The sequence below is a fragment of the Arvicanthis niloticus genome, chromosome 24 (assembly GCF_011762505.2).
Source record: "Arvicanthis niloticus isolate mArvNil1 chromosome 24, mArvNil1.pat.X, whole genome shotgun sequence".
Classification (NCBI taxonomy): domain Eukaryota; kingdom Metazoa; phylum Chordata; class Mammalia; order Rodentia; family Muridae; genus Arvicanthis; species Arvicanthis niloticus.
Window position 1 is genome coordinate 14078588 of NC_133432.1, and position 15468 is coordinate 14094055.

The 15468-nt window shown below is 47.3% G+C and overlaps 1 protein-coding gene and 1 long non-coding RNA gene across 6 annotated transcripts in view; one reads left to right on the top strand and one right to left on the bottom strand.

Moving 5' to 3' along the window:
• Positions 1-4817, top strand: part of Cfap251 (cilia and flagella associated protein 251) — a 71231-nt gene extending 66414 nt beyond the window's left edge. For all 3 annotated transcript variants that reach the window (XM_076922819.1, XM_076922817.1, XM_076922818.1), the window contains exons 20-22: positions 450-678; positions 2234-2335; positions 4525-4817. In XM_076922819.1, coding sequence (XP_076778934.1) covers positions 450-678; positions 2234-2335; positions 4525-4637 — 444 coding nt within the window. In that variant the 3' untranslated portion in view covers positions 4638-4817. The remainder of the gene's footprint in view (positions 1-449; positions 679-2233; positions 2336-4524) is intronic.
• Positions 1-15468, bottom strand: part of LOC143437767 (uncharacterized) — a 37170-nt gene that overhangs the window by 16917 nt on the left and 4785 nt on the right. The window contains exons 1-3 of one of the 3 annotated variants that reach the window (XR_013107058.1): positions 10704-12567; positions 10384-10599; positions 2-868 (exon numbers count right to left, since the gene is read on the bottom strand). This is a non-coding gene — a long non-coding RNA (uncharacterized LOC143437767). Of the gene's footprint in view, position 1; positions 869-10383; positions 10600-10703; positions 12568-15468 lie in introns of those variants that run through there. The other 2 variants (XR_013107056.1, XR_013107057.1) reach the window with 2 other exon arrangements.

Here is a 15468-nt window from a genome sequence, read left to right on the forward strand (position 1 = left end):
ATTTTTTAAAGTAAGTCTTTAAAAGATAGTTTATTTTATTTCAACCGGATTCACTGCTTAGCATGTGCTAAAACAACAGAATTTTGTCCTCTCACAGAATGCAAAATCAGTCAGCAGGGCCACATACTCCCTGTGATGGCTGTCGGTGACTCCTTTTGGGCTCCTCCCACCTTCTGACGATGGTCATATTGGATTCAAAGCCACCCTACTCCAGCGTGACCTCCTTTTGTAGTTACCTCTGCAGTGACCCCATTTCTAAAATTGTCCCCAAGATTAGGACTTCAGCATCCGTCCTGGGGTGGGGAGAACATAACGCAACCCACAAACACATGTTCGTTTTTCAGTTTTCACGAGTGGCCTAATCAAGTTGGTTTTTTTTTTTTTTTAGAATAACCAAATATTTGTTTATGTTGACCAGTCTTCATTTTACTTTCTGATCTCTCCTCTAGATTGAGGACATGTTTAATGAAATCAAATTCAGCGAATACGTGGAGACTGGGAAGCTGATCGACAAAATCAACTTACCGGATTTCCTCAAAGTTTATCTTAACCACAGGCCGCCTTTCGGCAACACCATGGATGGCATCCAGAATAGCTTTGACGTGCTTGGTTTCACCAATTCTGAAGGGAAAAAGGCTATTCGGAGAGAGGATTTCCTGAACTTGCTTCTCACTAAAGGTAAGACAAGGCAAGGGCATCTGGTAGCATATCCTCCAGCCATTTGCAGCACACAGAGCTGAGGTAGGGCAGGCAGGCACCTTGGGAGCTTCGTCTGTCACAGCGAACACTCATTGTGACAGGGCTTTGACCTCGAGGGTCCTCTCATACTGTCTTCACATCTGACAAGGGTGGGTTAATGAGAAGGTCCCTAGAAGTGAGAAGCGCGATTCATTGGACCAGCAAGATGATGCAGTGGGTTGGTGTTTGTCACAAGGCCTGATGACCTGAATTCAACCCCAGGCTTGCTTGGTGGAAGACTCTGGTCTCCAAGCACTGCCCATGGCACATGCTCCCCCACCCACTACCCACAAAATAAAAATGCAAAAACATATTTAAAGAAAAGTGCATGTTCCACTCAGCTTCCCGAGACTTCCAGTCCCAGTGGTCCCCGAGTGTTCACTGGCTTCGTTTTGTTTTGTGGCCCAGACTGGCCTTGAGCTGTAGGGCTTTCTCCATTCTCCTGCCTCAGCCCCCCTGTTGCTGGGATTGGAGGTGTAGAACACCACACTCAGCTTGGCTTGTAAAACAGGGAGGTGTTTGCCAGTTCATCAGTCTCCTCGGGCTATCACAAGGTCAGGATGCATTCAAGATAGCAAGCCACACTGCAGTAAATGGGTTTGTTCATTTCTACCTGCAGATGTAGGGGTTGCATTGTACTGTCTTGCATATCTGACAGGCATGGGGCTTTTTTATTGTAAACTAGGATAGCTCTGAGAAGAGGAAGCTTGAAATCAAGTGGAGCCCAACCTTCCTTAACCGAGTCACCTTGTTTCTTTCTACAATCCCCAGCATCGTCCCCCCTAGCTTTGTAACACCATATAAGGAAGTGTTGGGACAGACGGGACTCCATAGATCATCTCTCTGTCTAAAGAAATGGTGGAATATTTGTATTAAAAACCTCTGGCTAGGGGCCAGTGAGATGGGCTCATCCAATAATGTACTTACGGTTAAGGCTGAGGAAACCTTAGTCTCTAAAACCCACACAGTAGTTAGTTGGAGGGAACTCCCAGAACTTGTCCTCTGACCTCCACACAAGTAAACGTGACACACACACACACACACACACACACACACACGATAGATAGATAGATAGATAGATAGATAGATAGATAGATAGGAAATTTAAAAAGATCCCCAGCCAGATGTGGTGACACAACTGTAATTCCAGCGCTTGGGAAGTAGAGGCAGGAAGATCAAAGTTCCCAGTCGGGCTCCAGGTGTAGCTCAGTTGTACAGTGCTTGCCTAGCATGCTCGAAGACCTGGGTTGAATCTCCAGTACCACACAAACCAGACCTGGTGACCTGAATCTGTAACCCCAGTACTTGGGAGGTGGATGCCGGAGGATCAGGAATGCAAAGGTCATCCTCAGCTTTATAGTAAGTTAGAGGCCAGCCTTTGATCCAAGAGCCCCAGCTCAAAACAAACAAACAAAAGACCTGCTACCAATTTTCAACCCCAGCATTAGACACAGCCCAAGACTTAACCAGAATCCTTTTACACTCCAATGCCCAGGTGAACACATGACAGAAGAAGAGATGTTTGACTGTTTTGCGACTCTGTTTGGCCTGACTCCTGAGGGGTGGAAATCGGAGCCTGCAGCCACCTGCACCCAAGGTACTTAGCCTGCCTTTGTCTGGGCTTGTAGCCGCCACTCCCGATTTGTTGTAGACTTAAGTGCATCTGTTCCTCCCGACCAATGCAAGCCACTCTCCTCAGACCACACACACAACAGCGTCAGTCTGCTGGGAATCCCATGAATAAGGGATGACAGAGTTAGTGGGCCGTGTGTGGCTGTGCCCGCCGGGTGAGAGCATCCGTTCCCGCTTTGCCTGTCCTGTTCTGCCTTCTGACCCCGTTCCTCTCTTTACTCCTCTGGGCCATTCTTTATCTTTCTGGTTTGCGTGGATGAACATCAGTCACTCCTGGAGGGTAGAGTGGGTCGGCTGTTGAGAGAGGAGACCCCCTGGGTAGGTAGGTGTTGAAACTCAGCTCAGTTCCTTCTTCTCTTTCCTTGTTCCATCTCTCCTTCTAGAGTTTGGTTTCTTTTCTATCTTTTCTTTCCTTTCTATCTTTTCTTTCCTTTCCCTTTCTTTCTTTCTTTCTTTCTTTCTTTCTTTCTTTCTTTCTTTCTTTCTTTCTTTCTTTCCGAGAAAAAGTCTTACTATGTAGCTTTAGCTGGCCTGGAACTCACTATTGTAGCCAAAGCTGGCTTCAAACTCACAGAACTCTGCTTGCTGCCTCCAAAGTGCTGGGACTGAAGGCAAGTGTAGCCATGCCTGACTCTGTGTGTGTGTGTGTGTGTGTGTGTGTGTGTGTGTGTGTGTGTGTGTGTGTGATTGGTTTCCTTATATAGCCTAGGCTAGCCTTGGACTATAGCCTTGGATCCTCTTGCCTTCACCTCCCAAGTGCTGGGATTATAGGTGTGTGCTACCATATCCAGCTTCAAGTTCTCTTTCTTAAAAGTTTTCTTTTATTTCTTTTTATTCTCTCTCTCTTGCGCGCTCTCTCTCTCTCTTGCGCTCTCTCTCTCTCTCTCTCTCTCTCTCTCTCTCTCTCTCTCGTGTGTGTGTGTGTGTGTGTGTGTGTGTGTGTGTGTGTGTGTGGTCAGTTCTCTCCTTCCTTCCACCACATAGGTCCTGAAGATAGAACCCAGGTCTTCACCCCCGGCCCACGTCACCCACCCTTCTAGACCTTTCATTTCTCTTGTATGTGCACATGTCTATGTCGCGCATGTGTGTGTTCCTTGAATAGGTGTGCATGTATATGTGCCCCTGTGTGAGTGTGTGAGTGTGGAGCACAGAAGTGTCTTCCTTGATCATTTACTATAATACTCACGAAGGCAGGGTCTGGCCAAATCTGGAGCTCGCCGCCTCTGGCTAGTCCACTCAGTCAGCCCCAAGCTCCCCTGTCTGCCTGCCTGGTCCTGAGTAGAAGAAGCCTCTCCATTGCTGGTCTTCTGCGTGAGCTCTGGGAATCTGAACCCCGCCCTCACTTGTGTGGAAGCACTTTATCCTCCAAGGCATCTCCCCATCAGCCTCAAGTTCTCCAAGCGCCTTGGGCTGTACTCAGTGGCAGAGGGCTTTCCTCACACGCTTGAAGCCCTTGAATCTATCCCCAGCAACAAACAAACGAAAGCTCCTCTTCCTCTTCTCGTTGTACCCCAAGAACGCCCCACCTCTTCTTATCCAGTTGTCACTTACAGATGTTAACTGTCTTGAGCCAATTGAGCTCAGGAGCCGATCGAAACAGCTCTTCCAGGCTTCCTTGGGCTGGAAAATCTCTACCAATAGCCCAGGATAGTTGATGGTCAGGACCCACAGCTCCTGAGAAGATGGAAGCAAAGCTGCCTGGCCCGTCTCCCTGCCCTGTCTTCCTTTTGTTGTCTAGCCAGGTTTGCCAGAACCTTAGTTAATAGGACTCTGTTCTATAATAGGTTTGGCCCTTAGCACAGAGCGTCCCGCCCCCTCTCTTCTTTCCTTTCAAGGGTTTGTTTTATGTGGATGGGTGTTTTGCTTGTGTGTATGTCTGTGTACCATGTACATGCCTGGTGCCCAGGAAGGTCAGGAGAGGGCACTGGATCCCCTGGAACTAGAGTTACAGATGGTTGTGTACCAATGGAGGGGGTGTTGAGAATCGAACCCCGGTCCTCGGAAAGAACAGCAAGTGCTCTTAACCGCTGAGCCGTCTCCCCAGCCCGCCTCCCACTTTTGTTGAGTGTTGTTCCCTTGGGTTTCTGAGGGCTTGCTCTCATCAGGAGCCTCATCACTGGAAAGGCATTTGGTTTTCTTTCCTTGCCTGTCTAGGTCTAGAAATCTGCCTCCAAAAAGAACTTCCAGAGGAAATCACTGCAGAAATATTCACGACTGAAATTCTTGGCTTAACCCTTGCCAACAGCTCAGAAGAGCCCAATCAGTAATGTCATTGGCAGTGTTGGCAGCACAAAGGCTTCGTGTGTGTGTGTGTGTGTGTGTGTGTGCTTGCACATGTGTGTGCGTTTTCTGAGAGATGTTCCTTTTTCTGTACATGTCCACCCCCACCCTAATCTTTGGAGCATTTTTAACATTAAAAGCAAATTTCTCTTAGGCAGTGGAATTCACAGAGTTGGACACTGTACTGTCTGTGAAAGAGAAGAGTGGGCGGAGGTGAGAATAGGCCTGGCAGCTGGATCGCCAGGCCTGAAGGAGTCTCAGCCAGCGGCATGCATGCTGCATGAAAGCCATAGCCAGCCTGCTCATGCTCCGAAACTGGGAGGAGGTGTTCTGGGCTCCTGGGAGTGCCAGATTATTTTCCTTCCCAGCAAAACACCCAAGCAGTTGTGCGTGGCCACGACAGCAAGCATCACTGGTCATGCTTAACCCCGGTGACAGCTGCCAAAGAAAATGCAGAAGCAACTTGGGTCCCACAAACTGCACGTGGGTCAGAAGCCACAGGGTCCTGCTCCTGAATGATGCACATGACAAATGCTGCTTCCTTCCCCCCCCACCCCGCCCCATTCCTGCCGGGCTGCACTGCACACAGTGGGCAAAAATGGGGGACATTAGGGGACATCTCTAAGTTTACAGTGATGTCTTGTTCTTGCACTGTGGCATAACAAGTGAAAGCTACAGTCTGCTTTTAGAGGTTTTCTCTCAGTTCTGAGGTCTCTTTCTGGCAAGTGTCCCCAGTGATTACCTCTCTATCACACTCTGTCCAGTGTGCCTGCCCACCCTACCAGGACATTTTCAGACAACCACTTTAAGGACCCCATTTCTTTGGGGGTGGGAATTAAACACTCTTTCCTTTTCTTTCTTTCTTATTCATATACATTGCTGGTTTGCCTACATAAATGTCTGTGTGCCGGTGTCAGATCCCCTGGAACCGGAGTTACAGACAATTGTGAACCGCCATGTGGGTGCTGGAAATTGAACCCCCGTCATCTGGAAAAGCAGCCAGTGCTCTCAACCACTGAGCCAGTCCTAGAAAACAAAGATGGGCCCCAAGGAAACCTTTCCGACCCTCTTAAAGAGCCTTCCTCCTATGGAGCACAGGAGAAACGGCACTGCCTGTGTGCACACGTGCCAAGCCCTCCTGAGGGGCATGCACTTGTAAGTTTGGCACAGTGAGAATCTCTTGCACTGTCTGGAATGAAGAGCAGAACTGTCTACCCCAAACCAGGCTGTGTCACCACGACCTCTTGGCAAGCCACAGGAGCCAAAGTTCTGCAGGCACTGCTTGTCCAAGCATGTTGCTATCTGGTTTACAGTTTGTGCTTTAAAACAAAACAATCCAAAACAAACCACATGTGCTCTTTCTCTCCTCTCTCTCTCTCTCTCTCTCTCTCTCTCTCTCTGTCTCTCTCTCTGTCTCTCTGAGACAGGGTTTCTCTATGTAGCCCTGGCTGTCTTCAACTCAATTTGTAGACCAGGCTGGCCTTGAATTCACAGAGATATGCCTGCCTCTGCCTCCTGAGTGCCGGGATTAAAACACGTACCACCTCACCCAGCTAGAAACACAAGCTTTATGAATCAGTTTTGTAGCTGCTAAGGGCCCAGGCAATATAGTACCAAGCTAGTTCCAAAGTTTACAGGGGGCATTTTAGGGAATAGGGAACTCACGAATAACTTGTTCTCTTAAAAAACCCAAACCTGCTTTGGGCACAGCTTGAATACCAACCAGGGGCTTCCTTTATCAAATCCGGCATCTTTTAATTTTGCAGTCCCTGACTACATATATTGCAATGGCAGTGAGAAAAAACTGTCAGTGTCACTTAAATCCAGCGGGGCTGGTGTCACCATCAGAGGCAAGTTGAGGTGAGCTCTCCATGCTTGTCTAACCAGAAAATAGGAAGGCCAAAATAGCTAGGGACATCAGAATCATTTGTGGTGCCCCGTCTCATCTCTTCCTGCCCCAGTCTGGCCAAGGGATCCTTCTACTGGGGGACACTTCCAGCAGGTGAGTTGCTTTTGTTGTCTCCACATGTTTGACCAAGCCAGAGTCAGTCACAGAGCACTTGAATAAAAGAGAGGACAGGCCAGCACCAGCTCCCTGGCTCACGGGTCCTAGGGATGGGGACAGTGCTAAATGGCTGAGACTCTTCTGAATGGGGATGCCAAAGCCGTGACCTCAGAAAGCCATGGCAAAGTGACAGAGACCGTGTTGCAGAGATTGAGCATTGAGATCAAAGGACAAAATCCTGAACACCAAAAAACCTTATCGGAATGTTCCTTTGAAAAATGAGGCTTCGGGCTAGCAGGCTATGTGGAGATAGTGAACTCACAGACCAGTAGTAAGTTAAGTAGTCTTACAGAATACTTCTCCTCCCCACTACCCACCACCTATCCGCAGCCAGCACCGAGGACTGGGAGTGTCTGGGCCGCCCAGCATTTGCCCGGAAACCCAGGGACTAGGTTCCTGGTCCACTTCTGATGTTTAGTTGGTACCTGTGCCCTTGGGTGTGGCTAAGCCCTTAAACCTCAGTTTCCTCCTGGAATCGCTCCTGGGGAGGTTGTGGGGATTAAAAGACGGAGAACAAGTGAAGCATTCCTGGCTCAGAGTATTGCTCGCAGTATGACAGCAGCTATTATTGTCTCGGGCAGAGTCTGTACCAGAGAACTGAGAAGTTGCTTGACAAGAATTACCTTCTCCCGAAACTAGGATTTGAGCATCATAACACACTGCCTCAGAAGCAGGTCTCTGCTCAGTTAGAGCCTGGCTCCTCAGCATTTATAGAGCGACTGAGTACGCCCAAAACGTCAGTGTCTTATTTTATTTTTGAGACAGGGTGTCGCTGTGTAGCCCTGGCTGTCCTGAAACTCACTCTGTAGACCAGGCTGACCTTGAACTCATAGAGATCCAACTGCCAAGTGCTGGAATTAAAGGTGTGCGCCACCAAACCTTTATTATTTATTTATTTTTTGGCCCTCAGGTAGACTTTGATGTAGCTGAGGATGGCTTCTAGCTTGTATTGTAGCTAAGGATGGCCTTGAACCCCTGATCCTCCTGTCGGTATGCTATGTGGCACTGCCTCTGGGGAGATGAGAATAAACATCTCAGCCCAGACAGACCAAAATCAGGAAAGCACCAAAGTCCAACTTGATAAACCAGTGAGTTTTATTGGGGTGACTTACAGGAGTGTGGGTAAAGGGTTACTTACAGGTACAGAAATGCCTCAAAGCTGCATCATCAAAGCTCACCCCAGCATAGGTGACAGCTCACAAAAGCTGGGCACCTGGAGCACACTTCACAGCCCGCAGGCAGCTCCACAGGCTGGATAGTGTCTCTTCAAGGGAGCTAAGTTGGTCTAAGCCTCTTTCATCCTCTTTCATCTGAGAGTTTTTCTCAGTATGCCTTATAGTTCATATATGTATGGGGAGGGAGGGACCTAGTGAATCTGATCAGTTTCAGGGACTTGCTAAAGCCTCTTAGTTGTTTTCTTCCTGAGTCTGAGAAGCTTTCTTGCACGACAGATGGCAAGTCTCACCTCTATCTGGAACATCCCATGTCTTAGTAAACTTCCCTCCAAGATGGAAGGTTTTGTGTTGGAGGAAATTGCTAACAACACTGTACTTCCCAAGTGCTGGGATTACAGTCTGGTGCCACTACCCACATCCTGTTCTTCACCCTCCTTTAATAGCTTCTGGCTTCAAGTGAATGCCAGGTCCTCCCAACCCTCTACCTCAGGGCTATCGAATTCATCACTGGGATCTAGAGTAAATACTGGGCTCTTTAAGCCCAGTGGTCTCGGTCTTTCTTCCCCCCCCCCCCCCATACCTTAGGTTGCAGGGCAAACATAACCGTGGAACGTGCAGAAAAAAGGGCCATGCCAGTGAACCAACCCACTCTTAGTCACAGTTATGAGAATTTGGACTCCATGACTCCCACATATGACATCATTTACCTCTTAATGTTTTTCAACCACTTAAAAACAAAAACCCTATGTCTTAGCTTGCACACTGTACAAAGGCAGACAGTAGCCTTGGTTTGCTGGTTTTCCCTTTCTGTTCTGTCTTATAGGCCAAGTCATTCACTCTGACACATTCACCCTGACAGATTATCACAACTATACAGAATCTATACAGAACACCTGACAGTGTGGCGGAGGGCGCAGGCCTACAATCCTAGCACTTAGGAGGCAGGAGGATCAGGAGTCCAAGGTCATCCTGGGCTGTGTAGTGAGTTTGAGGCCAGCCTGGGCCACACAAGACTGAGTCTTTAAAGAAATAATAACTGGTCTACAGAGTGAGTTCCAGGACAGCCAGGGCTACACAGAGAAACCCTGTCTTGAAATAAAAATAAATAAATAAATAAATAAATAAATAAATAAATAAAAAGCGATACTTGCCTATATCCTTCAAAAGCTGCTAAGGAAAGATGTGACACACATGGAAAGACTGAGTCACAAAGGCCAGACGTAGCATGGCCACCTGGATCGTGTGTTCACGTAGCCTGGAAAACCCAGGTGAGTGAAAGGAGCTCACCATTTCATTACTGTCCTACACCGGCAGTCCTTCGAAGGCTTTTAGGAACCTACCACGGCTTTCCCTGTAAGATGCTCACGTGCGGGAAGCTGCTGAAGGGGCTGTGGGGCTCCTCTGTGCCGTCTTCCACTGACTCTAAATCTAAAATGATTTAACAAGGTGCATGTGGGGAGGGTGCCATTTTTTTTTTAATTTTTATTTATTTATTTTGCTGTACTACAAAACCAAACTCAGGGTCTTGTCCACGCTAAACGAATGCTTTGCCTCCAAGCCACACCCCCGGCCTCTACAAAAAAGATGCCCTTTAGAAGGTGGTATCTATAGCACCATCTGCCTTTGCTGCTGTGTCCTGTGTCTTTCTCTGGTGAGCGTTCCTGAGACCAGCAGCAGCACCCACCACACCAGAGGCCCTGGTTCTATGACTATCCTAACCCCTCCTCAGCAGGCTTAAGGTGTTGCAAACCAAAATGGTTTTCTTCAAAGCATTTGTATCCTGGAGCTGGAATTCCAGTCGCAGGGACTTTGGATGTGAGCATGTTCTCTAAGGATTTGACCAGCAGGTCCCTGAAGGCCGCTGTTTCACAACCTACTGAGGTAAACAGAAGGCCCTGGGAACCAGTGTCAAGTTGCCACCCTATGTACATGGTGTCTAACTCTCCTCTGTTAACTCTGCTTGCAAGAATGCAGAGAAGAGCTGGACAGTGGTGGCGCACGCCTTTAATCCCAGCACTTGGGAGGCAGAGTCAGGCAGATTTCTGAGTTCGAGGCCAAGCTGGTCTACTGAGTGTGTTCCAGGACAGCCAGGGCTACACAGAGAAACCCTGTCTCAAGAAACCAAAAAAAAAAAAAAAAAAAAAAAAAAATGCAGAGAAGAAAGAAGGGGTCAGGGAGCTGGCATTTGGTACACACCTGAAATCCCAGCAGTCTGGAGGTAGAGCCAGACAGACTGCCAGAGTGTGCACGGCATGCAGGCAGCAACCTTTATGGCATCAGATTTTGCCTGGGAAACTTAAGGGTTCTTTGGAAAGTCTGTTGGATGGTGTTTTGCCGGGGAAAACATGGGACGGAACACTCCATTAAAGTGGACACTGGTGTGAAAGGCTAAGGCTGACACAGGAGAGAGGGTGTCCTGCTAAAGCAAGCATGTGAAAGGACACGTGATGAAAGGTTGTTTGCTAACGACACACATGTGTTGGCCCGACTTACACTGTGTAGTTGAGCTGCATTTGATCTTCGCTTCGCTGAGAGAGGCACAGCCGAGAACTTCTTCCTGGTGTTCCTGTTGCTCTCCCCTGCTGACTCAAGCCAAGGCTGAGGCCTGGCTGTCTCTGCTAGGTTGTGTCATCGCGGTTGCTACCAAGCCGGACCGATGGTGTATCCATGAGATGTTTGCGAGTGGATCAAGCTGCACTGCCTGCTAACCTGTGAACGGACAATGCAGATGGGAGTTGCTCCGAAGAACCTTTCTAAACAGGTCCACCTTCCCCCTGCTCTCCCCTCGCCCATATCCTTTTTTTCCCCACTACCTCTGGCAGGTGGTGGGCTACAAGGGAGGTTAAAGACTTTAGGAACTATCATTTAAAATAAGGTTTGAAAAAATTAAGTTACACTTAACCACTGAGCCATCTCTCCAGCCCCAGACCTAGGGCTTTACATAGTCTAAGCAAACTCTTTACAAGAGAACTGCACCCCAACCCCTCATGTCTTCATTCATAAGCCAAGAACAAAGAACTTCACTTGTTTATCTAATCTCGGGTTTCACGGTTTCACGTGTTTACCATACACTAGAGACTATGCCAGACGTAGCTGTCCCCTGGAGAGTGCCTGTCCTCTATGAATAAGGCAGATGTGGCTCTGGCCTCCTAGGAGCAAGTGCTAAACATATAGTTCCACTTGTGCTGGAGACTAGAGGGAAGATCTGGGTCCCAGGAGACAGATATCAGAGAGGATTATATTTTGGAGAAACTGGGCAGAATGAGCCACGCAGAAACAGAGAGCACAGTCAGTCAGAAAAGATGTCGCAAGTGATGCCAACCCTGAAGCTGATGTGTTCCTGCATGAAACTAAATAGAGGTCAAAACTCAAGAGGATTTCAACCCCATGCCCATAGGTCCTGAGTCCTTGAATACCTATTCATCCTGGTATCCTGGTTACCAGGGATACCAGCATTGAAGGTGATGCTGGGGATTGAACCTAGGACCTTGAACATGCTAAATGCATGCTATACCACTGAGTCCTAGCTGAAAACTTTTTATTGTTTTTGTTTGTTTGTTTTGTTTACCATGCTGGCGATAGAAGCCAGGGAGGAGTTTGCCACCTATAGATGCCCAAGATAACAATGGCCCAGTGTCAGCCACCATGTGCAACTCTGTGCTACAATGTGTCAGAAAGGACTGGTCCTTGCCATAAGAAAGTTACATTACAGAGAAAAACAGGCCTGTGAGAGACCCGTGATCAGGACAGGGATAGTGCAGAGAAGGAGAAATGACATAAATGAAGGAAGATACCCCAGGCATATCTGGGATATATGGGGGAATGAGAATAGCAGATGACTGAAGGACCACAAGAGTGTATGGGGGTGGGGCAGGGGGCGGTGCTAGTGACAGAACATCAGTTCAGAGGAGGTAGAGGGTTGCATTACAGGTCTGGGGTATTAAACTGAGGCTAAGCCAGGTGTCGGTGGTGTGGCAGCCGTGCCTTTGATCCCAGCACTTGGGAGGCAGAGCAGGCAGATCTCTGAGTTCGAGGTCAGTCTGGTCTACTGAGTGAGCTCCAGGACAGATACAGGATCTATCTCGAAAAATAAAATAAAATAAAAATGAAATAAAGGCTTGGTTGGATTATAATGGAGGGGAAAAAGAGGATCACATTTGCATCTGGGAGGCAGAGGCCTACATGGGAGCTAGTCAGAGAGAGAGAACAGTGCGGAGCCTGTTTCATAGTTCAGAAAAACAAAGGATTGTGTTGGAAGTGGTGCTCAAAGAATAAACGAGGTTTAACAAGATGAAGGGGCAGCTGAGTGTGTATTGATCATGACCTCTGATTTGTGGTAATAGAAGGTGGCTCTGGTTAGCTTAAGTGGAAAGGGACTTTATTGGAAGGCCATCAGGTAATTGAGAGAATCCATGGAGAGACAAGCTCTGAACATGGGCAGGACCACCACTGTGCATATAACCTTTCAGTCCCCACAGGCTCTCCAAAGGCCATGTCTCCCATGAGGCATTTCTCTTCTACCTCTACCTCTGTCTTCTAAAGTGAAAACCAAAAGCCGAGTGTGGGCTAGCAAGATGGCTCATCAGGTAACGATGCCTGACAAACAACCTGAGTCTCAGCCCATGACCACATGGTAGAGTACACACTGCTCCTTGAACATTGTCCTCTGACCTACACACACACACACACACACAATGAATGTTTTAAAAAAATCTAAAAAGCTTGCACAATGATGCATGCCCATAATCCAAGCACTCAGATGACAGGGGCAGCAGAATTGCCTCATTTGATGTCAGCCAGGTCCACATAGCAAGACCCTGTGTCAAAAATGAATAAACAAGTGAAGACGAATCAGAAGCACAGTGCAATACCACCTTCAGCAACCAAGTTGGCTAAATTAAAAAACAACAACAACAACAACAACAACAAAAACAAAAACCCGGCAAAAACAAGTTTTGGTAATCAATCAATCCTCACCCCTGATGGCTTAGAAGAAGGTCTGCTTTGGAAAGTGGTTTGGAAGTTCCTGAAAATGTTTAGCATTAAATTTCCATCTGACTAAGCACTCCTTTCTCAGGCATACCGCCAAACAAAAGGGAATTATCTGCACAAAGCCCATACACTAACAGTTAATAGCAGGACCATTCATAATAAACAAAAGATTGGAGCAAGCCAGTGTGCGGCAAACAAGAGGACAAACTCTGCCACATTCCCATAATCAAACAGTGTTTAATTCTTTTCATTTCAGCTATAAAATGAAATCTTAGTACATGCTACAGGATAGATGAGCCCGGAGCACATAAGCACACGCTAGATAACCCATGAGTTATTCCCATTCTGACTCAATGTACCGTCTTGTTTGGGGGTTTTGTTTTTGAGACAGGATGTTACTGTGAAGTTTGGGGTGGTGTTGGGTGTTGGGAGAGGGAACTAATAGGGAAATGAGAGGGGGAATCTGGGGGATTTTTTCAGGCATATCTTTTTACCATTTATCACACTACTGTAAAAAATAAGAATACATAAATAGATAAAAATTTAAAAATTAAAAAAAAATGGTGACCCTCCCTCCTTTAATTCCAGCACTTGAGAGGCAGAGGCAAACAAGATCCCTATGAGTTTGAGGCCAGTCTGGTCTATAGAGAGAGTTCTAGGACAACCACTGCGACACAGTGAAACCCTGTCTTGAAAAACCAAAACCAAACAACAATAATAATAATATATTAATAAAATAAAATAATTTTGTCAGAGTAGTGCACAACTTTTTTTTTTTTTACTCTGTAGCCCAAGCTGGCCTGGAATTCAGAGATCTGCCTGCCTCTCCCTCCTGAATGCTGGGATCAAAGGCATGTACCACCATGTCCATGGTATTTGTTACTAACACAAGCTATATGTAGTGGCTTGCCTCTGTAATTCTAGTATGGAGTCACATAAGGACTAGGCCAACCTGGGCTATGGTATGAGACCCTATGTATGAGAAAAAGAAAAAAAAAATCAACTCACAAACAAGGCTGGGTGCCATGTCCAAGATTGAAATTCCCAGCTTCAGAGAGACGGGTAGCTTTGGTGGGTCCTGCATCGCCAAAATCATGGGCTTATCTAGAACTAGGGAGGATGCTCTGGGAGGTGTGTGTGGAAAGGCACACACGAGAGACTCTAGAAGGAATCTGGTGGCTTTCTAGATTTCTGACTTTGGAACCGACTGATCCTAACATAGCTGAGTAGGAGAAGATCACTTGCCCAGCATGTGAGAGGCCTTGGGTACAGTTCATAACCCTGAGACACAAAACACTGAAACTCGTTTGTTTTGAGACACAGTCTCACCACATAGACCTGACTGGTCTCAGACTCCTAGAAATCCCACTCGCTTCTGCCTCTTGAGTACAGGGATTCAAGGCGTGCCCCACCATGCCTGGCAACAGTGTCTGGGTAAAGGTTCCAACTTTACTCCAAGTCACCGGGTCAGGACCAGACTGTCTGAGTTTAATCCTTCAATGCTAGAGGAAAATTTGGATATTATTTCACCTTGAACACATTAATCTTTTTTCTCCCTACCACTCCCACTTCTTTGACAGGATGTCACGTAGCCCAGGCTAGCCTCTAGCTCATTATACAATCAAGGATGACTTCGAACTTCTGATCCTTCTATCTCCACCCCAAGTGCTGGTATTACAGGCCTCCATCAGCAGGCCCGGCTTGGGGTTTGCTTTTTGTAAAAGGAGGGGTATAGCCTCAACTGGGTCAGCTTCCATTAGCAGTATATTTTTTATGCTCCTGTTTCAGAACATGAGACAATATTGCATTATACGTCTGGAACTTTCTCCTCAACCCCCTCACTCCCATCTGCCCCCAACACACACACACACACACACACACACACACACACACACACACCCTTTGTTGGGTCTGGCTAATGCCCTGCTCCCCAAACCACAGAGTACCTCTGTCTATGAAAGCCACACTGCTGTGGTGAGTTGCTAGGCTGCGGAGAGCATTGAAGCTAGGCCTGCAGTTCCTTCCCAATTACACAGCTCTGTTCCAGAGATGGAAACCTCCTCCACCCCGCAGCGGTGAACCAGCCTCCACCCTGGAGGTATGCCTAACACCAGGCATGGACTCAAGAGTTGAATTTAGCAACCCAGGAAAGAGGAGCATTTAACTTCCGTCCCTTGGGTGGGGCTTCATGATGCCAGCCATCATTTAGGTCCTGTATTTAGCAAATGCTTGCTGGTACACACAAGCATTTTTAAAGCAAAGCTGTGTTTCATCCCTCATAAGAACCTCAAAAAGATCTGTAAGTTGTATCCTTCATTTTAAAGATGAGGCTCAGAGTTCTAAAGATGTTTGACACTGGCTGTGACAAACTTCCGTTATCCTGAGGTCATCTTGTACTCTTAACCTGTCTGGGATGCTAATGTTTGCGGAGAACTTGACTTGTAGTTTCTGGTCCATAGTTAGACTAACAACCCTGAAGCTGAAAGCTTCAAAAGAGGCAGGAAGAGATCCAGGCATGGTGATACATTGTAGTGATGAATTAGTTCAAAAGAGGCAGGAAGAGATCCAGGCATGGTGATACATTGT